Source organism: Mustela erminea, chromosome 4, assembly GCF_009829155.1.
Source record: "Mustela erminea isolate mMusErm1 chromosome 4, mMusErm1.Pri, whole genome shotgun sequence".
In the NCBI taxonomy this organism is placed as follows: Eukaryota; Metazoa; Chordata; class Mammalia; order Carnivora; family Mustelidae; genus Mustela; species Mustela erminea.
In genome coordinates, this window is record NC_045617.1 from 68,767,134 (window position 1) to 68,794,791 (window position 27,658).

At 38.3% G+C, this 27,658-nt stretch overlaps 1 protein-coding gene across 1 annotated transcript in view; it reads left to right on the forward strand.

Annotated features, from left to right (window-relative positions):
• Positions 1-27,658, forward strand: part of MOXD1 (monooxygenase DBH like 1) — a 91,855-nt gene that overhangs the window by 2,550 nt on the left and 61,647 nt on the right. Inside the window, exons 2-4 of the mRNA XM_032339501.1 lie at positions 19,329-19,475; positions 21,103-21,270; positions 21,395-21,478. Coding sequence (XP_032195392.1) covers positions 19,329-19,475; positions 21,103-21,270; positions 21,395-21,478 — 399 coding nt within the window. The remainder of the gene's footprint in view (positions 1-19,328; positions 19,476-21,102; positions 21,271-21,394; positions 21,479-27,658) is intronic.

Sequence of the window (27,658 nt, forward strand, 5' to 3'; positions counted from 1 at the left end):
CTTGAAATTGAATCTTTTTTCTAGAAACTATTAATTTGAGAGTCTTCATACAGTGGTATGTTAAGGAGCAACTACACCAAAAAGGTAAACAGGGTCCTTAAACAGTATATGTAATTCAATTAGTGGACTTCAGATTTCATGTAATTTTACTCCCAGTGAGAACAAACTTTGCAAGACAAAGCATTAGCTTCTGGGGCATCCAAGCATGTGCAGCAGCTGCTAATGGTTGGAGATGGCATCAGGCCACTGATAATACCCTACATTGACATCTGGGTCACCTCCCCTTGAAGCTTTCTTTTTTTCTATGTATTTTATATCCTCCTTTCTTATTTAATTTTTAAAAACTTGACCTTCAGATATTTTTTTCTCTCATGATTCTGACTTCTATTTTTCTAGTTATCTTAAACTTTCTTTTCAGTTGGATATTAACTCCTAGATAACTGTGTTAGAATAAATTCCAGCCAACCGGTAAAGAATTGTTGGTTAAAATAGATGCCAGAAACCCAAATGCTTATAGAAGTTAGACAGCAAGTATAAAAGAGTGATGGGCTTGATGCAATGCAACAGACAGTAGAGAGGATTGAGGGGAAAAGAGTTTTTGTGACTGAGTTACTGTTTTGTGGGAATGCAAATCAGGTATTGGCAGATCTTTTGTTTTTGCTTTTGGTTTTTTTGAGAGAAGATGGAAATTTAGATGTGTGTAAATAAAATCTGATTATGAAATACTGGCCACAATCCAAGTTTGTACAAAGCACCATGTAGAGCACATACATACACAAAATTTTCGTGGAGATAAGAGCCCATGGATAACTTAGTGTGGGGCCAAGAGGGAAAATGCCAAGGTTAGTAACGAATCGACCCAAATTATGAAAAGCCATGAAAGGCAGAGGGGCAGGTCCCATTTCTCTTCAGGCATGGCTTATTCTGTGGCAAGAAATGTCCAGTGCCAGAGGGGGCCTTGTCCATTTTTTTTTTTAAATCTATTGTATAACACAACACCCCAAAACATGTTTGCTTAATACAGTGACACTTAGTTGGCTTTCAGCTCTGCAATTCAAGGAGGGGCTACTTGATGTCAACTCCAAGGTGAGTGATTGGAATCATCGGAAGTCTCCCTCAGTCACTTGCCTGACTGGCGGCTGCTGTTGTCTCTTGGCTGGGAAACTTAGCTGGTCCTGTGGTGGGAGTGTGACCACTCAGCTTCCCCACAGCTCAGTGGCCCGGTCCCCATGGTGAATACCCTGAGAGGCCCAGATAGCAGCCTTTTATAACTTAACCTTTGATTCATCTTCGTTGTAGTCGTATCTCACTGTATTCAAGAGGGAACATGAGGTGGCCCCTCAGGAACATGTCATAAGGAGGTCTCAGGGGAATAAAATATCTGAGTGTGGCCGTCTTTGCAAAATATTTGCTTCCACACCCATCCCCACTGACTTGTCACAGTCTCCTTCCCACCACCACCTTTGAGCACCTGTCTACATGCATCTATTCTCTCTTGACACTACTGAGATTGGGAGACAATATTTACTTATTCACCTTCTTTCCTTTTACTCACACCACTCAGAAGGAGTTAGTGAACAGTTATCCCACACTATTCCACACTCCCTGCCAATAGACTACAGAAGTCTACAACTCCCATGTTTTTCAGTGGTTGCCGATCCCTAATTCAGAGTCAGAGCCAGTGAGAATACCTCCAGAGGGCAGTGTGACATTTGCTAGTAGGTTGTGGGTGAAAAATCAAGTTCAATTTCCTTGCCTCAAGGCTATAGGCCTGGCCACCCTTAAAACTCTACCCAGAGATGAGGCTTTATGGAAATTTGCCCCTGCCCATTTTTTAACCCACTGACCCAAATGGGTATATAACCAGGTCTGATCAAAGGGGAAAGAAAAGAGAAACATGGTTGGGAAGTGAAGGTCTCAGCATCATCTATCAGATACCCTGTTGTGGAGGGTCTCACACTTGGGGTAATGTGACCGTTGGGATGCTGCTGAGGTCATTTCTGCACTGGCTTTCACAGGATTGCCTGGGGTGGGGGTGGGAAGCAGCCTTTCCTCTCGCCTTGGCTTTTGAAAACCTCACTATTTTGTCTCACTGAATTAACTCTCACTTCCCTGATGGATTCCTGTCCTTTCCTTGTACTTTGCCCCTTTTTGACACAGTGCAATCCCACCCCCACCCCAGCCACTTAGCAACTGTGAGTCCCCATTTGAGGAAAGTAATCCGGGTTGATGAATGCCTAGTTTGTGTGAGTTAGAGAAGAGGGCAGCATTGTCGGATGTGCCCGTTGAATTTGCACAAAAATTGATTCACTCTTCCTTTGGGGGTAGAAATCGCCAGTGAATGGAGGCTGAAACATATGTCATCATTTGTTACAGCCTTGCTCCCGGGCTGCCTCTATGAAACATTTCTGTGGAGGAGAAGCAAGTCTTCAGCAGCAGGGTAATTGCTGCGGGGCTGTTCGCTGAGGAAGTGCTCGGAAATTGTGCTGTGATTTGAAATCACAGAAAACAGTGAGCATTCTTTGTGGTTAACGATGTGCTGCTTTTAAGCGCGTCCCAGCCAACGGCAACAAAGAAATGTTTGGAAAGCAAATTGAAAAGCTGTAAGGGAAAGATGAAGAGAGCGTACAACCCTGACACAGCTCAGCTGGGGCTTTGTTAAGAGATATTTATAAGTCTTCAGATTATGCTCCCCCACCCCGATTTCCAGATGACGAAGGGACCTCTCCAAGCATCGTGCTTTGTGCATTAGTAATAAGGACACATGAGCCAGTGTAATGCTCCACACACGATACTCTACAGCTGTGTGGTTCTCCCTGGCAGAGCAGATGATTTCATAATGCCAGCCTGAGGAAACAGGGCAGACCTAAGAGCCATGGGAATAATGCACCTGAACTGCCCAACAAGTCCAGAGCTTCAAACTACCAATGGCATATTTCTGGGTTCTTGTAAGGGAAGGCAGAGTCCACTTCAAAGAAAATGAATGGTGGCTTACTGATTCACTTTTTTGTAATAGAGCCCTATTACAATAAAGTTGCTGGCAAAAGGAATGAATTCATTATACATCAACATGTTTCTGAAAAATGTTTGATCCATATGAGAGAAAAAGACAAAACTTTGAGTATAGATGCCTTATGATGCTGTTTACTATAACTTTTTTAAAAATAACCAGTACAGAACTTTTAAATAGCCAGCTGGGTCCCCAGGAAACTTCTTCCCAATCTATGTCTTTTAAACTTGTTACAATCTAGCGTAGACCCCCCCAAAAAACAAACAAACAAACATCCAAAAAACCCTGCTCATGAGGATAGCATATAGTGCATAGCAGAGAAATCCTCAAAAATAACTTCAAATGCATACTTTTTGTTAACTGTAAAGTTGGAATTATATATCTAGTGCTATACAAATAATGTATAGACCACCTTTAATTTGCAATCCAGGCCTTTCCTCTTCATCTCGTGTAACCAAAAATTATGAGAAGACTTTAAACAGTTACTGCTTTTACAGGTTAGTGTTGCTGCTCTGTGTATTTACTTACAGCTCTTAGGAGCTCAGGGTTCAGGGATGCCCGGGCTGGTTCAGTCTGCAGAGCATGTGACTCTTGATCTCAGGGTCAGGTGTTTGAGCCCCACATTGGGTATAGAGATTTCTAAAAAATAAACAAACTTAAAAAAAAAAAGAGCTCAGAGTTCAGTTGATTCCCCTCAGGGCTCCTAAGTTTCCCCACACCTCCAATTTTACAGGTGAGAACCTGAGTCTTCTACACCTATTCAGTGGTGTGGTGGCCATACAGATTAGCAGCCTGGATTCATTTCCTCTGAGTCCTGGTTTTTTATTCTTTCTTCTTCTGCAAGTAAGCAGTAGTTTACATAAAAACATTCCAATTTTCTTCCTTAATAGTGAAAGAACATGCATAATAAATAGGTTTTAAAAGTGATCAGTAAAATAAAATCATAGTATTTCTCTTACTACTTCTGTTCCCCCATAAATGTCATAGACATACATTTCTATGGTATGATTTTTCATTCACTGAGTTCTTAGTAAATGCCATACACTATGATAAGTCCTTAAAGTATGTACTCTCGTATAATGCGCACAATAGTCCTCTGAGGTCAACGTCTTATTCCTCCCATTTTGTGGATGTCCAAACTTGAGGCTGCAGGTTACAAAGCAGGACAATAATTTGTGACTCTCACATGACTGAATAAAACACTTACCTATGGGCAGTGAATGTCGGAATGGTCATTCAGTCATTTAACCAATATTGATTGAACTTTTATTGTTCAAGTTCCAAATCCTAGGGACACAGCATTGAGTGAGATGAAGCCAGTGGTATCATGGAGCTCAGATTTTGGTGGGGGATAAACAAATAAATACATAAACAAGAAAAATACCAGGAAGTGCTGAGAATTAAATAGCATGATGTGATGTGATAAGGGGAAACCATGTGGCTATTTCAGATTAGAGTGCTTATGATCAAGACCCAGAGGAAAACAAATGTCCCAAGTCTTAAAGGTTGTCTTTGGAGATTAATCACAGTGTTTACAACTCAAAACATTATATACTGTGAAGAAGGTTACCTGGCATGTGCATCAAAGAAGTTAGTAGACCTTGAATATAGGAAACTGCTTACCTGGAAGAAATATAATTAATGTTTTAACAAATGTGTCTGAACCACATGAGCTCTCTTTTCTGTTTCTGTGGTATTTCTACACAGATGTTTAGTAAGCTCCACTAGAGTCTTTCACGCTTTGATCTAGAGACTTGGTGATTTTATAGAAGTTTCTTTTTTAATTCTAGGTGTCAGTGTTTTTCTCTTATACTCTGTTCTTTTTCATCTGCAACAATATTAGAGAATTAAAGAACTTGGAGAAGCTAGATCAGCAAAACACATGTGCCTGCAGAAGAGTTCCATCTTTCAGGCAATTGTTAAACGAAAACTCGGAAATCTCAGTTTGTTAGGTAAAACTAAATTGCTACCCTTTTCTCCTGTGCAAAGTGCATGCCCTGAAATTTGCTCAAACAAGGGAACTCATGGTTGATGAAACCAGGTAGAAGCTAGGCCTCCTGGCACTTTGGACATCCAGATCCCTTTGGGCAGAGCCAAGATGGATTCATGCTGTGGCGGATGACGGTCTAGTGATGAACAGCGCGGCTAATAGAGAACTGAGAACTGAGAAGATACTTCCTATGCCAGAAGTTCTCTGCACATTAACATCACTTGGGGGGGTCTTTAAAAAACTCCAAAGTCCAGGTAACTGCCCTCCCTCCCCCAAACCAGTTAAATTTCATACAGTCTCAGGGGGTGGACATAGGCATTAATAAATTTTAGTTTCCCAGGTGATTCTGATCAGCGGACATGCTCAGGAACTACTGACCTAATGTGTTCAGGCTCTTTGATAGGAATCAGGTAGTCAACTCCTTTATGGAGAACCTACAGAAAGCCTGGAAGATTCCAGGCATCTGGCATGGGGATGCAAAGGAGACTTCCATACAAAACCATTCAGAGTGTATTTGAAGTCTGATGTTGAAGCAAGGCCGGCAGTATGTCTGGATACGGGAAAATGTTTTATAAAATAGAAGAACAAACCGGATTCCCCTAAAATGGAAATGCTTCTAAGATGAGTTTGACATGTTATTGATAATTCCCAAGTACTTTCTTTCAGATTTACATGCTGAAACTAGAGTAGCAATGGAAGGAATGTGGGTAGTGGTGTATTTCAACATATCTCTTCTCTCCTAGCTTTCTATCATTTCTGTACACCTTTTGTCAGTTGGTCCTAGCTGTTGTATTTCTAGGCAACAGGAATATCTGCCCACACAGAGTCTAAAATTCACAAGTTATATATGGTTACAAGGCATCAAAGGAACATTAATAAACAAAAGTTTCAGATAATTCTCAGCCCGCATTTAAGCCAAGAAAAATGTTCTACTTTAAAATCTTTCATTAGAATTAACAGTAACAAAAGGGACTCCCTGTGTATTTGGAAAAATTCTCAAGTGTCTTTCCAGTTACGTAAATAGACATCCTCTCTCTTCCTTCCTCTGTTCTCCGAGGTTACTAGTAAGCAGTGAAATGCCCTGAAGTTATCACTGCAGAAGGGAGAGGAGGAATGGTAGTGCAGTGGTAGATAATTAGTATTTTATTAGGGTATGGATGGAACACTTACAAGTTGGTGACTGTCCACGTTGCCACATCTTCCCGAGGTACCAGGGACAGCAATTCCATGTGCATGACAGGTCATCAAGAAGTGCTTGTAGAGTAACTGAGGAACACTTAAAAGCAGGAATTCTTGGTGTAAATCCGGCACCGCTTGCTGCTTATTGGATGTGGGGGTCCCTGCAAACTCCTTAGCCTCTCTAAGTGAGTTTCCTTTATGAAGAAGGGACTCCTGATATCTAAAGCATGGGGTTTTGATGAGAATTAAATGGAATAGGCGTGTAAAGCTCTTCAGCAAACTATGTGGCACATTGAAAGTACTTAAATACAAGATACTATTATAATTGGTCAAGCATTCAGTGAAATGTCAGAATTAGCAGGAGATGACATGGAGACAAATATGGCAGCTTTTCAATGTGGGGAAAAGGTTTATGTGCTCAATATAGAGATGGGGGATATTGATAGCAGTGTTTAAGAAAATTAGAGGAAAAACTATAAGCAATTGGTTTGTGAATAATTTGCTGTCATTAATGACCAGAGACCAGCATAGTTTCAGTAAACACAGGTTACACTAACAAGACTGCATTTTCTTTTGCGTTTAGTTTGCTGGACTTGTGGTTGGAGTATTAAGTACATGGCACATCGGAATGATAATAAGGCAATTGGCAGAGTTTCTCATTTCTTGCATGAGATGGACTAAAAAAATTGAATTAGGCATAATCATGGATATTTAAACATTCATATCGAAAATACGTTGATAACAGACTGGTTACATTGGACTACAAGATGAGGACTCAAAGATGGTAATGTAGTATAAGAATGAAAAGAAACTAAAAGTTAAAAATTCACTGACAATACACATAGAGTTAAAGACCTGGTTAAAAAATTACTTGTGTATATATAAAATGTGTAAAATTGAACTTAATTAGAATTCACATGGAAAAGTTCTAAATATTAGGTCATTTTAAACTCAGAATATGTGCTGGCTAAACACATAGATGCAATATTAGCCTATAAACTCTACTGTTTACATGAAGGGAGGTAATATTGTCAGAGTACTCTGTACTAGGCTAATCACATCAGAAGGTAACTTTCAGAATAACATTTTTAAGAGATCTAAAAGAGGATTATAAACATGATTGAAATCTCTGGAAGCTGGGATTCCCTGGGTTATGGGAAAGAACTGTCAATGTTTTGCCTGGAGAAAGTGATTAAAAAGATGTGATTATTTTTGTTTGTTTGTTTGTTTTGAGTAGTGGACAGTATTCCTCAAAAAATATGGATTCGATGCTCTCTGTTAGGCTCCAGAAGGAAGAAAAAGACCCAATTAATACATTAAAGAGTAGAAGATTTTATTTAGTTCAGTATAACATACATTTCTGACAATGAGAGGTCTTGAAATTTTATGAGTTGCTTTGTGAAGTTGTAAATTCATGAGCTTTTCAATAGAGGTATTAAATACTGTGTAATCATCTCTTTTAAAATATTTCTGAGAGAGGAGCATCTGGGTGGCACAGTTGGTTGAGCGTCTGACTCTTGGTTTTGGCTCAGGTCATGACCTCAGGATCATGAGACGGAGCCCTGCATTGAGCTCCAGGTGCAGCGGGGAATCTGCAAGAGATTCTCTCTCCCTCTTCCTCTGCCCCTCCCACATTTATGTTCTCTCTCTCAAAGAAATAAATCAGTCTTCAAAAAAATTTTTTTTGGAGAGAATTCCTCCTTTGGTAGGAGCTGAGATCAGGTGACTTTCAGGCTGTCTTCCAGCTTTAGTGTGATATTAAAAATAACACATTCATGCTTTTAGATTATTCAAGAACTCAATAGAAAAGAAGATATTAGTAACTATATTGGAAACCATCTATGTTGTTTTTCACTCTGTCTCAGAAGTTGTCCTGTCTTTGTGTGTACTGTCCCATTACAGTGGGTGTGGGAGCATTTCATCTTCCTACTGTGTATATTTCAGTATATTTGAATTATGTCTCATGAATGTGTAATTGAAATCTGAAATTTAAAATCTGAATTTGAAAAAATGCTTTCTGACTTGTATATACTCAGAAGAATTTGGAGGGCTTCAAGAGGGAAGATGATTGTGAAGTTGGTGAGTTTCTGAAACTTGATGGTGACCTTATTTTGATTTATCTCCTCCCAGTCTGCATATTCTCTGTCTCCTGACCTTCCCACCCAGAACGATGTCTAGGTAGGCACCTCAAGTTTAACCTTGTTACCCTCAACATCTTTCTTTCCCAGCCTTCCCAGTCTTAGTAAATGGCACCTCCTGGTAGCTCCAGTCAAAGCTTAGGAGTCTTTGTTTCACCTTCTCTTTCCTTCACCCCACATATGAAATACATCTTCAGGTTCTGTTGACTTTTCCTCTAAGCTAAGTAAAAAATCTGCCTCTTTCCCTTCAGTTTTACTATGACCAATCATTCACAGACCACCCGGACACTGCATGACAGCCTATCTCTCTCTTTTTTTTTTTCCCTTTAAGATTTATTTATTTATTTGGGAGGAGAGAGAGAGAGTGTGCACACACGTGTGCACTACTGGGGGCAGGGGCAGAAGAAGAACTTCTTAAAACAGATTCCCTTGAGCTTGACCTGGGGCTCAGTCTCATGACCCTGAGATCCAAGACCTGAGCTGAAACCAAGGGTTGGTCGCTTAACTGACTGAGCCACCCAAGTGCCTCATGACTCCTGTCTTCTGACCACCACTCTTATTCCTTCTTGTCATCCTCTACATGGTAACCACAGTAACACACACACACACACTTTTTTTGTGTCAATCAGAATATGTCACTTGCTGCTTAAAGCTCAAATGACTTTTATATAAGCTTCACATTAAATTTGAACTCCCTACACAACCTATAAGGAATCATAAGTTCTGGGACCTCCATTGATCTCTGTTCATCTCTCTTGGGCGCCATATAGTTCAGCCACCTGGCTTTTATTTGCTTCCTCAAACCGGATGCCCACCCCTGTTCAGGTCTTTTCCCATTGCTGCCCTCTCTTCCCGGAATCTGCTTCCTCCATAACCTCTTTTGTTTGGCTCATAATTTTAGTTTATTTCTCAGAGTAAGTATCATTTTCTCAGTAGTGACTTTTCTGGTCACTCAGCCTGAAGGCTTTCCAGTCACTCTCTATAATCTGTTTTGTTCTCCTTTAAGTATTCATTATCTAAACATTTTGGTTATATATATATTTTTTAAAATTTTTATTTATTTTTTAAATTTCTTTTCAGTGTTCCAGAATTCATTGTTTATGCACCACACCCAGTGCTCCATGCAATACATGCCCTCCATAATACCCACCACCAGGCTCATCCAACCTTTCATCCCCTGCCCCTCCAAAACCCTCAGATTGTTTTTCAGAGTCCACAGTCTCTCATGGTTCATCTCTCCTCCAATTTCCCCCAACTCACTTCTCCTCTCCATCTCCCCATGTCCTCTGTGTTATTCCATATGCTCCACAAATAAGCAAACCGTATGATAATTGACTCTCTGCTTGACTTATTTCACTCAGCATAATCTCTTCCAGTTCCATCCAAGTTGATACAAAAGTTGGGTATTCATCCTTTCTGATGGAGGCATAATACTCCATAGTATATATGGATCACATCTACTTTACCCATTTGTCCACTGAAGGGCATCTTGGTTCTTTCTACATTTTGGTGACTGTGGCCATTGCTGCTATAAACATTGGGGTACAGATGGCCCTTCTTTTCACTACATCTATATCTTTGGGGTAAATACCCTGTAGTGCAACTGCAGGGTCATAGGGAAACTCTATTTTTAATTTCTTAAGGAATCTCCACACTGTTTTCCAAAATGGCTGCACCAACTTGTATTCCCACCAATAGTGTAAGAGGGTTCCCCTTTCTCCAAATCCTCTCCAACACATGTTGTTTACTGTCTTGTTAATTTTGACCATTCTAACTGGTATAAGGTGATATCTCAATGTGGTTTTAATTTGAATCTCCCTGATGGCTAACGATGATGAACATTTTCTCATGTGTCTGTTAGCCATTTGTATGTCTTCTTTGGAAAAGTGTCTGTTCATGTCTTCTGCCCATTTCTTGACATGATTATCTGTTTTGTGTGTGTTGAGTTTGAGGAGTTCTTTATAGATCTTGGATATCAGCCCTTTGTCTATACTGTCATTTGCAAATATCTTCTCCCATTCCGTGAGTTGCCTCTTTGTTTTGTTGACTGTTTCCTTTGCTGTGCAGAAGCTTTTGATCTTGATGAAGTCCCAAAAGTTCATTTTTGCTTTTGTTTCCTTTGCCTTTGGAGACATATCTTGAAAGAAGTAGCTGTGGCTGATGTCTAAACATTTTGGTTATATTATTATTAAAAATAATCTTTAAATTGTCAGCTTCCCCCTCCCCACAACTAAACTATAAGTTTGATCAGAGTATGGACTTTGCATGCTATCCTGTATAGTTATGTGCCTTTAGCCCTACAATAGAGGCTGAGGAATACTAGTTGCTCAATGAAATTTGTGTTGGAAGGAAGGAGAAGGAAGGGGGGAAGGGAGGAAGGAAGGAAAGAAAGGAGGGAGGGAGAGGAGGAGGAAGGAAGGAGCCAGTTTTCTTCTCAAAATTTACTTCTTGTGTACAGTGGTCATGGGTAGTTAAGAGAAGTCCTCTAAAATTTTAAAAAACTAAGATGGGGGATTAAGATAAGGTAAAATAATATCTTATTTCTATGATAAAACCTGAAATTGCTTGTTTCCCCCATTGGTATTTATTGTTAACCTAAAGAGTCAAAATGTTAATTTTACATTCTATCTCTGATAATTCTATAATTATAGCAAAGTATTAAATTACTGTATGTGAAAACTGAACTGAGATGATTGGCTGTAGGGGAAAATGCAGGATGTGTATTTTCAGAAGGTGGCACTTAAAGAACAAACAGATTGCTCAGGTGGGCCCCTTATTGGAACGCAAGCCAACAGGGTTCCTATTTTGGTATTCCAGTAGCTATTTAACAGATCCCTTATTAGACCTAAAGAGTTTCAGTTTTATCTGAAGTGGTTTCTAGAAGGCAAGCTCCTTGTGTTTTGACATTCTGCCCTGATTTCTAAGATTAGTGAAGAAATATCTTATTAAAACCAGCTTACCCTGAAATTTGAAGGTTATGTTTACATAGTTTGTTTATACAGCTTATGAATTTTGGGGATCAAAGATTCTCTTTAACACAAAAATATTTATTATTACACTACCAATATTATTAAACCACTGTAACACTTATAGAAATTGATATCACAAACAGAAATGTTTGAAGTCACAAGGCTTTTGAGATTCAGAAAAAGAAGGAAAAACGACAAGCACCTGTTGAAGAAAGTGATGGCAGATGGTAACATTTTTCTCAAGGTTCCCCTGCAGCTGTGCTTACATTCAGTTTTCCAGGCTGAACCGGGTTTATTCATATCTTTTATTACACCCAGAAGAGTTTTTACTTCATCCTGCTTACCACAGTATCAGTCAAAGCTCTTTTCTGTTGCAGAGATTTTATTCAAGAGAGAGAAAAAAGACTGACAATGAGAAAGAACCAATTGAACATCTGTGTAATCATGTTTTTTAACAAGAGATCGTAGCAATCATGCCGATTTCCAAAGCCAGCTTTTGGATGTTAGTTTTAAAGTGGCAGTCAGGACAGTCAGGACTCGTGCTTATCATGCCAGGTGATAAAAGCCAACGGAGGTGAGGGCTGACTTACTTTTCTCTTGCCTCTCCGCATTTTGAAATCTCAATGATATATTTCATCTTTTTTTTTCAAAGCCTAGTGTTCAAAAGACAAAACATCCTGTGAGAACATGTTTCATTTTTATGACACAACTGCAGATTAACTTTACTGCTGAAGTCTAATTATCAACTCAGATTTTCAAGGATAACAGGTAATATTTTATCTTTAAAAGGTAAAACAATGAAGCACCTGATTAAAATAATAATCCACAATAAAAGCAGAAAATGATACCTTCATGGCAATTCCTACTAAAGTTAACCTTTTTTTGTTTTTAAGGTTATTTATTTATTTATTTGAGAGAAAGAGAGAGAGTACAAGCAAGGGACAGAGGCAGAGGGAGAGGGAGAAGCAGACTCACTACTGAGCTGGGAGCATGATGTGGGGCTTGATCCCAGAACCCTGGGATCATGACCTGAGCTGAAGGCAGATGCTTAAAGGACTGAGCCACCCAAGGCACCTTGAAGTTGATTTTTTTTTTTAAAGATATTATTTATTTATTTGACAGACAGGGGTCACAAGTAGGCAGAGAGGCAGGCAGAGAGAGAGGAGGAAGCAGGTGCCCTGCTGAGCAGAGAGCCTGATGTGGGGCTTGATCCCACGACCCTGGGATCATGACCTGAGCTGAAGGCAGTGGCTTTAACCCACTTAGCCACCCAGGCGCCCCCTTTGAAGTTGATCTTAACGTAGATATTTAAGTTAAAATATGATTGAAATCCACGTAAAGGGGCGCCTCAGCATCAGGCTTCTTACTCAGCAGGGAGCAAGGTTTTCCCTCTCCCTCTGTTATTACCCCTGCTTGTGTGCTCTCTCTGTCAAATAAATAAAGAAAATTAAAAAGAAAATTCACATAAAGCCATTTAGCTAGAGTAACATAAGTTCACATTTCACTTTACAACATTAAAACTGAATAAATGTAAAGAAGAATGACTTCTGCACATTGACATAATTAAAAGATCTTCAAATTTTATTTTTAAACTTTTACAAAATCTATACAGAATCATGAATCTCTGAATACTCCTCAACCCTCTTGTCCTCATAAAATAAATTTTTGATGACACTGAATTGGAGCCTTTTTTTTAATTTATCAGTATTTTATGTTAATTTATATTATATGCAGTATGTATCATACAATTAGATATTTATAATGGCTGCGGCATCTGATCCTGACTGTGAGAGTGCACTGTGATCAGTATTCCTATTTTTATTGTAAAAGTGCAGGAATATTGAGCACTATAGGAAGATGGCTGAGAAATGGTCTTTACCACGGATGCTCAGTAGAGATGTATCTGATTGTATTTGCCAAATGGGACCTGGAATGGGGGCAAAGATGTGTCATCCTGTTCTAACTGTAAAGGTCAAAATCAGATTGTCCAAGTGATCTCGGGGAATTTCATAAACATAAGTATTATACAGTCTGGCTTTGTGACTATACATTTCTAGATTATATTATTGGTTTTCAGGCTCCTAACTGGTTGATGTTTTAATGTCAATTTCATTCTGCAGGGTTTTTCTGTGTTTTTTTTTTCCTCCAAGAAGATAATAGTACAAAATAATGATTCCATGTAATTATCCAGTCAGGTGACATGTAGCCCTTTATCAAACTGTCAGGAAACTGCTAAACTCACTGAGCAATACTTTTTTGGATTTAGCCAATCTGCATGAAGGATTTTCAAGATTGACTATTCTTTGGGTGACTTGCTTTCTTTTCATCTCTTCTTTCCTCCCTCCCTTCCTTCTTTTCTTCCTCCTGGCAAGAACAGTTGAATGATAGGGAATTTGGGACTCAGATTTTTTTTTTCTTTAACCTCTTTCTCTTTCTGGCATACTTCATTGCACTTTTAAGGTTTGCCATATACCATTTTCTTTATCTTAAAATATTGACCCCATTAAGACTGTGTTGGGTTCGTTCATGTATTTTCTTAATACAGGTTGAAGGAAGAAAGAAGGTGTTGTGAGGGAATAATTTTATTCCCCTGAGTGAAACTACTTCCATACCACCAAGATGTTCATATAGGATGATGGCTCCTGAATTAGCATTAGAGGAAAAATTTAAAATTTATAATTTATTAATTATATAATAATTTATATAATTAATTAAAATAATGATTTTAAAATAATAATTTAGGATTAGCAAGAGGAAAAGCAGGATGCTCCTTTAAAACTACACATATTTAATAAGCATCTGCAGTATGCAAGTAACTCAGGATATAAATTCACAGGAGAAAACATTCTGAAACATGGTTTCTCTCTCTTAGATCTCGGGGGTTTTTTGTGGCGGTTTTTTTTTTGCATTTTTTTTGTTATTGTTTTTGCCTTATTTCTTTAAAATAGGTAGGAAATGCCCTTTAAGTGTAAAAAGATTTCAAAGAGCTGTTGCATGCATCAACTTTTTTTTTTCTTTCTGAATGCTGATGTCAGTTTCATAAGATTCATGTCCATTTAGGGGCTAAAAGGTCACAACAACGTTCCCAGATTTCAGGTCCAGATGTGTCTGCGTGGCAGATCATGCCAGCTCAAACTCCTGCTAGCATCTGGTTAAACACATTCCACACCGATTTTAACCATATGTAAATGTAATTGAGAACAATTGAAAAAATAATCCATCTCCCTCTTTTTGTTCCGTTTACAGCACAAACAACTATATTAAAGGTACAAATTTATAGCTGGATTGATAAGATTAGCTTTCTATTTCCAGGCAATTACCGCATGGTTGAGAAGATAATTTTTATCTAGAATATATTGCAGGCTCCATGAGAATGCAAAAGAGGAGTAAGGATTCTAAGAGGGAATGATCACTTCCAGTTGGAATGATCAAAGAAAACTTCATAGAGGAGCTAGAGTCATGAGTCTTGAAGAGAAGGAAGTGTTTCAATGGAGTTAAGTTTCAGTGAGTGGATTTAGTGGGGAGGATTTCTCAGTGGAGTAAAGAGAGTAGGGGGAATAGAGAAGAGTATGAATAAAAGCTAGGAGATAGAAAAAGGCAGAATTTGAGGGGAATAATAAATAGATAATAGAGACCATGTGGCAGGGTTAATGGTGACACTCTGAAAAACCAGTTTAGGCTGAACTGTAGAAAAACTTGAATCTAAATTATAGAACTTTGTACTATAGACCATTGAATAAAATACAGTGACACACTGGGAGTGATTCTGACATAAATAATACAGGTGATACTCTGAAGTGAGGTAGAAGAAGTTGTAATAGAGTAGAAGTAAAAGATGGGATATTTTTTCCAAGGAGGAACTGATAGGATTGTGGAAGTGTGAGTAACAGAGGAAGAAGTTAAAGAAGACTGCCATTTTGAATTAGGTTAGTGGGAGAATAGCAGGATACTGAAAGAAATTCAGGAAAACAAGTCTTAGAGACAAAGGGTGGATACAATTTTGGTTATATTGCACTCTGAAATGATACTAAGACTTCCAATGGAGTTATCCAGTAGACTTTTAGATATGTGATACTGAAGGAAGGCAGTGATTGGAAATGCCTAGAGTAGATGAGATTCCCAAAGAATGAAATATGAAGACAGGAGATAATGTCAGGGACAGAATTTGATGTTTATGCTTAGAGAATGGGAATAGTAGAGATAAACTGTCAGAAGTAGTCAGTAGTGGGGCTGTCCAGAAGTGAGAAATGTGGACATCCTTGCCTTTTCCCCAAGACTTACTTGTCCCCAAACCTAGGGGAAGAATTTAGACTTTCATCATTAACTATGATGTTTTCTGTAGGATTTTTTAATGGATGCTTTTTATAAGGTTAAGAATGTACCCTACTGCTGTTTGCTGAGAGATTTTACCTTGAATGAATGTTTTAAATGGTTTTTCTGTATGTATTAAGATGATTCTGTGATTTCCTTTTTTAGACTTAAATGTAATGAATTGCATTGATTGATTTTATAATGTTGAACCAACTCTGCATGATAATGATATAGTATCCTTTTAAAAAAAATCACTAAATTCTATTTGCTAATACGTATTTTTGTAATGTCTTTGATTTTGGTATCAGGGTAAGGCAGGCATCAAGCAATGATTTGGGCAGTGCTCTGTGGTCTTTATCTTCTGGAAGACTTTGTGAAGGGTTGATATTACCTCTTCCTTAAATATTTGGTAAAGTTCCAAGTGAAAGAAACTTGGCTTAGAATTTTCTTTGTAGGAAGGCTTTTACCCTTGAGTACACTGTAGGGCTGTTCAGAGTATCTGTTTTCCTTAATGAATTTTGCTGGTTTATGTCTTTCAAACTTTGCCTGTTTCACATCTAAATTATCCAAGTTTCTTATGTCTAGGTGTACATAATATTATTAACTTTTTAATGCCTATAGAATCTAATGTAATATTTCCCTTTCATTTCATTTGCATCTCTGGTTTCTCCTTGTCTCATCTGTACTTTATTTTATATATCTCTCTCCTGCTTTTGTTTTAGATTAGTATTTTTTTAATGATTCCAAAAAGTGAATATTATTTGGGATAGAAAGAAGGCAAGATATGAGCTGTCATGTATCATAACTGAAATTCTCTTAAAGTGAGATGCATGATCATAAGCTGAGAGTGGGGAAATACTGGCATCTTAAAGAGAGAGGGTTCTAATATTTGTCTCAGGAGGCCTCCTGAGAATACAATAAGAGATTCACATGTGCATTTCTAAGCATTAGGAAGGGCCTAGCTCAAGAAAACATGTAACTGATAATACTATCTTGATAGCTAAGCTATGGTAGGCTCAAATCTGAAGACATGTATCAAAATAGGCCTTAAGAACTGGAGAATGTGGAGAAAATAAAATGGAATTACAGGGCTGCTTCACATTTCAGTTATAATAAAATCCATTCATGTTTCCCCCAATAAGTTTGAAGATAACCAGCATCTTTCAGACAATCACATGTTGCCAGAAGCCTAGATCTTTTACTTAACCGTCACCTGTCTTTTCACAATATTGAACCCTCAGCAGTTGATGTAGCATAGATGTGCATGCAGTGGATCTTCAGGGAGACCTGAGTGAAGTTTCTCCCATTTTCTCACAGCTAAGTTATCTGAAACGTCAGAAAAACGTTGAATAGCTGAAGGAATTGTTATTGGTGAGTGAGAATAGAAGGAATGGAAAGTTGGCGAGCCAGCTGGATATTCTGTGGGATTAATGGGTTTGGAAACATATTTGCGAGACTGGGATAATTATTCTACTCTTCATTGCATTTTGTTTCGTGTTCTTTTTGTTTGCAAAAACCGTGACTGCTTGAGTCGTGACATGAAATGTGAACTCAGTATCAAGGCTCCGTTTATCCAAATCCCTCTCTGTCTCTGGACATTGGTATTTCACCCACATATTGAAAATCTGTGTGATCAAAAGTGGGAGGATCACAATATGACAGGAATACATTGTTTTCACAGTTACAACCGGTTCTCAGAATAAAGATTTTGACAGCCCCCAACTTTAGCAGCAGCAAAGTAACGTTTCATGTAAAAACAAACAATCAAAAAAACCTTAATGTAGATATTTTCTGTAGACTTCCCAGCAGCGGCCACTACAGCGTGTAATAGTGGAGAAGGATACAGACTTAAGTCAGACAGTCTGGCTTTGAATACTGGCTTTTCAGCGTCCCAACTGCGTGATCCTGAGCAAAATGCTTGACCTTCTTACGCTTTCGTGTCTTTGTCTGTGAAAGAGGAAACTGGTTTTATCTCATAGACCTGATGTGAAGGTGGAAATGATTTAATGCGTGTGCACGTAATAATACACGCTTAAACCGAGCCTCGTGTGTGGGGTGTGCTCAGTGAGTTGTAGTTGCCGTGAGGGTGAAAAAGGGTTAGTTAGGCTCTGTGCATCACCGATAATGGGTTTAAAAAAATTTCGGGATGTCAAATTTACACATACTCGATAGCTACCTCAAAAAGTTACTAGGAGGGACGCCTGGGTGGCTCAGTTGGTTAAGCAGCTGCCTTCGGCTCAGGTCATGATCCCAGCGTCCTGGGATCGAGTCCCACATCGGGCTCCTTGCTCAGCAGGGAGCCTGCTTCTCCCTCTGCCTCTGCCTGCCATTCTGTCTGCCTGTGCTCGCTCTCTCTCTCTCTGATAAATAAATAAAATCTTTAAAAAAAAAAAAAGTTACTAGGAATAAAAATGCCAGATGTCATCCATTTGAGTGTGACATTTACCATTTAAGGTTTTTTCCTGGTGTACTTTATTTATTTATTTATCTAAGCGTAGTGATCATTTCTTCAAATGCAATTTTAATGTTAGGAAAAAAATAATTGTAATTATGTTTCAGCATGCATTTTTGAAATCAGCCTTTTATGGCTCATTAAAAATAAAATATTCTCATGCACAGAAAGGCCAGGACAATTAAGGCCAACTTGGTGTCTTCTAGAAGTGATGAGAATTAGCACCATGAGTTTTATAATACAGTAATATATTAGTAAGGGCCAAGTGGTAAGATAGTAGGCAAGTGGTAAAATACGGTAAGTAAATGGTATATGGTCTAGGGAAATATTTTGGATAAAAACCAAACTGCATTGGAAAAGGGGAAAGGAAATTAGCATTAAATGGGCAGTAATCCATTGTAGGCAATTTCCCCTCATTTCTTTATCTTTCAAAATCCATAAATAGGTATGTATTATCCCCTGTTTCACTAATGTTAGAACAAAAGCTCACAGAGTTTGACTTCAATAATTCTCCGAGGCTATTTAGGGTAGAGCCAGGGGTCAGGTTCTTGCCATTTGATTTCAAAGCCCACGACCTCTCTGTTGCATTTGTCTGCCTCCCAAAAGTTACCACTGATTAAGTTTAGTACAAAAATCATCGCTAATCCATATAAACAAAATTTCCCCAGTTTTTCAATATCTTGTAATTCAATGAGTTTAATTTCTTTCCGTTCTTTTCCACTGCATTTCATTTTAATGAGCATTGGGTATTACAGCACATACTGAAATGACCTGTATCCTCAGCTGGGGCCTCTTTGCTTTTAGGAGCGGTGATGGGAAGCCCCAACTGGGATAACAGTGGAAAAGGGCTTTCCTTGGGTTGGTTCTACATGGGTTGGTTCTATCTTTGTCCCAGTCTAGTCAATTCACTTTGGAGCAAGCTGTTTCACAGTGTGGAAGTTCCTCTTTTCATTTGTATAATGACGGAAAAGTACTAGGTGATCTTTGATGTCTGTTTACTCCATCTCTTTCAATGCTCTATGATACCATAAATCCATATCACATTTTCCCAGAGCCCCTGAGGTCCAAATACGATTCAGTTTCATAGGGAACTGATTTCCTAGTTGGGATACTCCAGCTCCTTGAAAACTCCCAGGACTATAGAAATGACTGTAGATATAGGACTTTGTAATAAGCAAGCCCCAAATCACTTTTTTAAGGTCCTATAAATATTCCTAATCTAAATTCTTTTCACTCTGAATCTGGGATGTCCTAATTTTCTTTCCCATATTTTCCACAGGATTATTTTACAAATGCAAACAGAGAGTTGAAAAAAGATGCTCAACAAGATTACCACTTGGAATATGCCATGGAAAATAGCACCCACACAGTAATTGAATTTACCAGAGAGCCGCATACATGTGACATCAATGACAAGAGTATAACGGTACGGAGCCTATGTGAGAATGCATGCATGAAGATACTGTGCATTTATGGTTGTGAAACACTGCAGAATAAAAGGAACAAATATTTAAAAATAACCTCTGCAAACAAAGTCACACAGTCTGTTTTAGAGTACCTTTGAAATCTTTTGGGAAACCACAGAAAATCTAAGACTATACATTTGAAGAAAGGCAATTTTTGTTTTGAATCTCACATTTTGAAGGGCCATTTAAAGTGAGTGTGATTTTTATCTATAAGAGTTCTAGCTTTTTCTATATCAAGTTGGAGAATCCACAATAGATAAAGGTTGGAAAAAAATATATTACACAAGAGGGGATGATGATACTGAATATCAGGGCATAATTCACCTGATTTGTGACTGGTTCATTTTTGTACATTTCTAAAGTCGAGATGAATAGCAGATTGATTAAAATTGCTACCAACATGTTATACAAGATTTTTTATTGTCAGACTTCATGCAAACATTAATATCTTTATGCATATGCAAATTGAATATTTAGACAGTATATAATTCATGTGGTACTTAGGAAGTTTCATGAATTTCTTGGATCGATTTCATTCTGTATAGATCAATCAAATTACCTTTTTTATTTGATAAAGCTTCAAAGATGGGAATGTAAAAATCTGAAACAGTTTTGATTAACATTTAGTGTAAAGAGTCAAAGAGGAAGAAAAAGAACACATGCAAAGACATGGATCACTTTTTATGTAATATACAGTGCAATTATACTTTAATTGGAAAAATAATTATAGTCATTTGACATATTAAGAAAGAATATAGCTTTTAAAATAAATAGCTTTTGCTTTATTATTTATTTTCAAAGTTCTTATTACAAAGATCTGGCAAAGACAGCTTTATCTGTGGGAGGACTGAACCATTTCTTCACACCTCAGCAAGCCCTCCCCCTCCCTACTCAGTTCCCCTTGGGCAATCTCTTGTTTGCTAAATGGAAACCAATTTCACCTGACAGTACTTTCCCTCATTGGGACACCCTAGTCCCTTGGAAATTCCCAGATTCATAAATGACTAAAGCTAGATTCTAGGATAATAAACCCCAAATCAGAAATTCTTCCTGTGTTTGTACTTTCTGTCAATTCATACACATGACCGGGCTAGTGCCTAGGAAAAATATATTATGAATGTAAAGGTACTGATCTGGAAAGTCGTTTTAATTTTCATTCTGTTTATTTTCCCTAAAATGTTGCATGGCATAAAAACAGGTTTTAATTTTATAGAATCTTGCATCTGAACAGGAGTATTTGCTTGGTAACTACGAGTTGCTAGTTTGCAGACCTAGTGTGAAGATTACTGACTGTTGTCATGCGTGTGAAAGGATAACCACGGAGTCCGTTGTTCTTTGCTCTCTCAGAAGACATAATCTTGCGTGCTGAGAGAGACTGTTTCTTCCAAAAAGAAAGCTGTCTATTTGGAAACTTAATGACTTAATCAAATTGACAATTAATCCTAGAGACCATACTGAGGACTCCAAATGTCATTACTCTCTTTTCTTCACGTCTCTATCTGGCTTCCAATAGAGTTCTCTACACTCAGCTTAGTGGTTAGGACAGGGCTCTCATGAGACGTAATGATGCCCTTGTGTGATCCCTAGGAGAGCACTGTGAGAGTGATCTGGGCGTACCACCATGAAGATGTGGGAGAAGCCGGCCCCAAGTACCATGACTCTAATCGTGGCACCAAGAGTCTACGACTGTTGAATCCTGAGAAAACCAACGTGTTATCTACAGCCTTACGATACTTTGACCTGGTGAATCAGGACGTAAGTTTTTTCAGGTTTTATGGCTGGAAGGGTGGGTTTATTGAAATCGTGTAAGAGTTTTTAACTTACACTGCTGTGTTTAATAGTGTGACTTTGTGTTCCCTTCCCCTTTTTATTAAGACAGGTCCCCATCCCAAACAAAGGTACAACTTACTGGTGCCAAATGTTTAAGATTCCTGTGTTCCAAGAAAAGCATCATGTAATAAAGGTATGTGACTCAATCACAGGCTAAATTTAATATGTATGAATGAAGGAGAAATTGTTGTCAAAATGAAAATGACTAAAAAAATTGAAATGATTTTCAAGTATGTGAAAGTTATTTCAAGAACAAAGAACTGGCTTATCTGACTTACACCCTGTCTTGTGAGTCACTGAATTTAGAGAGAAATCTTGGATTGTAGCCGGGATTTTGATTTTTGTCTCCTAATTTTACATTTTAAGGTAAAAGTTGGGGGATGCGTTTGAACACTGCTAGTTATTTCTCTTTTCTTTTTTAAAAAAGATTTTATTTATTTATTTATTTTAGAGAGAGCGCGCATTCACGTGGGCACATAGGGTAGGGCAGGGAGGAGTAGAGGGGGAGGGAAAGGATTAAGGGGCAAGAATCTCAAGCAGAACTCCATGCTCGGTGGGGAGCCTGACAGGGCTGGGGGGGCTCAGTCTCTCAACCCAGAGATCATGACCTGGGTCAAAATGAAGAGTCGGGCACTTAACCGACTGAGCCACCCAAGCACCCCAACACTGGTTATTTCTTAGGCAACATTGTACGGTTGGAATTGCTGGAGTTTCCATTTAAATAATACATTTGCATATCAATAAGTTATATACAGGAAGATTACATTCCCCACCAATATTGTTTGAAAATGTCTGCTTCATTGTAAATATTGGATATTGTCAAAAAAATGTTTTTTATAGTGATTTTTTTTGAAAACAGGAAAATGAGTGGATTCCCACAACATTAAAAAATTCAGAATTGGGTAAGAAAGAAGCCCACTTTGCCTGTGGCCTTTAATTTCCTCCCACCTCTACCAGAAATAGTCTCCCAAAACTTTTGCATGTAGTTAGTGAATGAACAAGTATTTTTGAGGGATTACACGTCCTTGGCTCTGTGCTAGAAAGTGTTTGGTAGTTCCACAGAGCCTGAATATATAACCCATGCATTCGAAGAACCTGGGAGAAGTGTCCTAGACACAGGAAGGAAGAACATAGAATTCAGTCGCGATACAAATGCTCTAAACATTCAGAAAGCCGACGTCATCGGCTTTTCGCCAGCCCCCAGACCATGTAACAAAGCAGTGTGGATGTGAGAAAGGAGCAAACCTGTAGATTCTAGAATCCAGAAGGAAGTATATGGGCTCGACTCACAGATTGTTTCTTGAACTAATTTTGTGCCCTCAGGTAAGTAGTGCTGAGGTAATGCCCTGGCTTCTTCGTCTGTAAAGGGTGGTCCATTGTAACACTGCCCTGCTAACCTCAAAACATTTTGGCAGAAATGGAAACACTGAGTACATTCTATAAAGTGACTTAAATTTGTTAATTACTAATATATTTGTCCAGAGGCACAGAGCTGCCTTTTGTTTGTACATATGATTCATAACTACTTACAGAGACAAGAGGGGCAGGTTGAGGGAATGTTTATTGAATTACTAAGTAGTCCTAAATATTTGTGGAGTATTTTTGCAATTAGAAGACTTCAAATGAGACACTTATTTCTGTGCAATGTTATTTTCTGTTTCCTCCATGTATAACATTGTATAACAATACTGTGCCTAAGGCCGTATTATGCCAGTGAAAAGCCTTTCTCAGGAAAGAGAATGGTTTATTTATATATACTTTGTGTCATATTGTACTGTGTGTCATTTGCAGTAAATTTAATGGGAACTCAGCTTAAGGGACAAATGTAAAAAACTATAGGGTCAGAAATGAAAGCAAATGTTTCATAAAATGGGTTCCTGATTCATTTTTCAGCAAATGTTAATTGATAGGATATGAAGCCCTTAACTACTTACATCAAAGCATTTTTAAAAAAGATTTTATTTATTTATTTGACAGAGAAAGAGAGCACAAGCAGGAGGGAGAGCAGGAAGCCCGTTGTGGGACTCGATCCCAGGACTCTGGGATCATGACCTGAGCTTAACCCACTGAGCCACCCAGGTGCCCCCATCAATGCATTTTTATTTTCAGTTGTTATTTTTTTTTAAAGATTTTATTTATTTATTTGGCAGAGAGAGAAATCACAAGTAGGCAGAGGCAGGCAGGGGGTGGGGTGGGAAGCAGGTTCCCTGCTGAGTAGAGAGCCCGATATAGGGCTCGATCCTAGGACCCTGAGATCATGACCTGAGCTGAAGGCAGAGGCTTAACCCAGTGAACCACCCAGGCGCCCCTCTTAGTTGTTATTAATGTTAATAATTAAGTTGAATGAAAAATGAATTTGCTCTTAAGGGGAGTCAGTATATCTTCCAACTCTCTAAGTAGGATGGTTATCATAGTAATGCTCAGATATGTGGGCATGTATTAAGTATCTGGAGTTCTATAAGATGATGAAAGTTCTTTATTCCTAGCAAGAGGGGATTTGAGGGAGAGAGGAGTGGTTATACAAAATTTGGGTGCTGGCAGGGGCAGAGGGTTGGTGGCTGGAACTTAAAATTCTATTATTACTTAAGAATACCATTTATAGAATAGGTTCCCGAGCTTGTTAAACCCTGAAACATTTTAAAGGTTGTTAAGTATTATGAAACATTTACTTAGAAATGAACTTAAGTAAGGTCTACAAAAAGAGAAGGGGTGCCTGGCTGGCTCAGTCGGGGGAGAATGTGACTTCTGACCTCCAGGTTGTGAGTTCGAGCTCCATGTTGGGTGAAGAGATTACTTAAAAATAAAACCTTGGGGGCGCCTGGGTGGCTCAGTGGATTAAGCCACTGCCTTCAGCTCGGGTCATGATCTCAGGGTCCTGGGATCGAGTCCCGCATCGGGCTCTCTGCTCAGCAGGGAGCCTGCTTCCCTTCCCCTCTCTCTGCCTGCCTCTCTGCCTACTTGTGATCTCTGTCTGTCAAACAAATAGTGACTAGAATCTTTAAAAAAAAAGAAAAAATAAAACCTTGGGGCACCTGGCTGGCTCAGTAGGTTAAGGCCTCTGCCTTCAGCTCGGGTCATGATCCCAAGGTCCTGGAATCGAGCCCCAGGTGGGGCTCTCTGCTCCGCAGGGAGCCTGCTTCCTCCCCCTCTCTCTTTCTGCCTGCCTCTCTACCTACTTGTGATTTCTCTCTCTCTGTCAAATAAATAAAATCTTTAAAAAAATAAATAAATAAAGTCTTAAAAAGGAAAAAAACCCAAAAAGAGAAAAGAAAGCTCTAGTTAGAAAATAAATCCAAAATATTTAAATTGTAAAAATAGGGACACCTGGGTGGTTCACTTGGTCAAGTGACTGATTTTGGCTCAGATCCTGATCTCAGGTTCCTGCCTCAGGGTCCCAGCTCAGCAGGCAGGGCAGTTGGTTTGAAGCTTCTTTCTCTCCCTCTGCCCCTCCCCCAACTGGCGCTCGCTCTCTCTCTCTCTCTCTCTCTCTCTCAAATAAATAAACAAATCTTGAATAATAAAGATGGTAAAAATAATTCAGGTTCTACATGTTTGGAGACAGTCTTAAAAAAGTTTTAATTTGTGGCGTATGCCAGTTTACAATAAAATTTTAATACGTTTCTGCAGTAGAATTCATAGATTTAATACCTACCTTGAGAAATTACCTAACTTCCATTGTCTTTCCCTTAGCAGAGATGATTTCTAGTAATTTAAGAAAATTGTATCTTCTTTTCACAGACTCAAAGACTCCTATATTTTGAAAAGCCATGAGCTAGGTGCTTGTCCTTATTCCTTATTTTATGTCCCACAAATCACTGGATCAAAAAGTCTCAGTTCTCTGATACAAAAAACAAAATGTACTTTCTCAGAAAAAAAAATGCCTTTTATATTGTGTTATATTTGTGTCATTTGCAGTGAGTTTTAAGAACATATTGATAATAGTAATACTGCAAGAAATCAACTTTGTTGTCTGCACTCTCATTTCAAACAAAGAAAAGTGTATAATTGCAGTTTGATTGTTAATACTACTGCCCAGTATACATTTTGTAGTTGTAATAACTATAAAATTAAGCTGATAAATAAAATATATCAGTGGCTTTTTGTGAATATATTTAATGTAAATGACTAAAATAAAAAATATTGATTACATTTTAATTTAAATTTTAATCATGTAATGATAACAATCATTTGCTACCAAAAATATGAAATAAGGTAAATATTTTCTAAAATTGTAAACTAACAAAGGTAAATAATTTCTAAAAGTATAAACAAAAAAGGTCAATAATTCCATCTGCAGGAGAAATGGGATTGTGATAAAAATTGTTGGTGGCTTTAATTCACTTGTGATTCCAATTTATTGATTTGTATTTTGATTTTTGTGGAAAATATTTAAATTGTGATTTGAAAATATTTGTATTATCAGATGACAGCATCTCACATTAGAAGATAGATACGGAGATTATAAAAAAAAAACTCTTAACAATTTACACTAAAGTCATACCTCTCATGTGAGACCACTTCTGTGACTCTCATGAGACCCACTGTCCAGCCCATATCTCCCTATCTGAATATGACCCTATTTAAGCTTTGCCAAATAAGTAACTTCACCTTAAATTTAAATTTTTGGGAGAAAGTGATTTTTTTCTACTCTTTTTAGTCAATAGTGATATCATTATCACCTGATAGTAACAACTGGAGTTGATCTGCTAGAAGCTGGGGTTATCAGTTGGTTTAGCACACTGTTTTGTGTGTGTGTATGTGGGTGTGTATGTGTGTGTGTATGTGTGTGTAGCCTTTATTGCCAGAGAATTCCCCATAGATGAACTGAACTCTGAACTCCTCCATTTAAACTTGATCTATCTTATTTGATTTAATAAATAATTGTTGATGGCCTATCATGTTAAAGAGGAGGAAAAGAAGAACAGCCAGCTGACTCCTCATCCTGTAGCCATCTCACCTTAAAGACCCGCCTTTCTTATAGGGCAGCAGTAAGCCCTTTGGTCTCGTAGGTGAGTTCTGTACTCTGATGGGCCAGATATGGATGCCTTCTTTTTCTTTTTTTTTTAGATTTTATTTATTTATTTGACAGATAGAGATCACAAGTAGGCAGAGAGGCAGGCAGAGAGAGGAGGGGAGGAAGCAAGCTCCCCACTGAGCAGAGAGCCCGATGCGGGGCTTGATTCCAGGACCCTGAGGTCATGACCTGAGCCGAAGGCAGAGGCTTTAACACACTGAGTCACCCAGGCGCCCCATGATGTGGATGCCTTCTTGCCATTATTAGACATTTATCCATGGGAAAGTTATTTGTCACCAACATTTTATGATTTAAATTCTAATGGTAACTTCCTATGGGATTATTTGGACTGAAGGTTATGTAGCAATTAAAAAACTTTTATTGCCACTTGGCACTGTATCTGACACATAGAAAACTCTTACCAAACTCAGCTATTATTATCAGGCTTTCTTTTTTTTTTTTCCCCCCCCAATGTTGCTGTCTGAATTACTTTTCACTGAAAACTGCTATTTAGTGAGGAGACCCCAAAGAGGAAAGAGCGTCATGCTAAAAGATTGACTATGGCTGAGTGTTAAGGGAGAATTACCTTTACTTTTTGTGTGACCACTGGCAAATTATTTACTTCCTTGTGCCTCAGTTTTTTCACCCGGAAAATGAGTGTGATAGTTCTCACCTAATAGGATTGTTATGACTTTTAAGTGAATCAAAGGAATTTAACATATGTATTTAGAACAATGCCTGGCACACAGTGTTTGTTAAATAAGTAAATAAAATTAAGTAGATCACTAGCAATACTCAGTCGCTAATCTGTCAGTCATCTTGGTTTCTGGGTTGCTGAGGGATCCCAAACCAGTCAATCCTTTCTAAACAGTCAGAATTCCAAATGAAACCCAGGTTGTCCCTTGTTTCACTTAGGGAGGCCACCTTGAAAACTTTCCGTTGTAGAGAAATGTGAAGTTGAGATAAACAAAACACTATCATCATTCTTTTCATCAATAGATGCAGTAAGAGAAATGCTCTGCTGTATACTTGCTACTGAACAGAACGCTTTTCTTGACATGATATTAGATGCTGCTGTTCTTTTCCATTGGTGTCATTCATAAATCTGAATGATTTAATTTGGGGGAATGTTTCCTAGGACAAGAAAATCTAAGAATAATTGACTCTGAATGACCATGAAATGTTCTTGAAGCCAGAGTACTGTATAGCCATGAAATAGTCATTCAGAAATTGACTTTCCTGTCCTAGACACATGGCATGAGTATATGGGCTTATGTACCATGTTAAATAAACATTGCT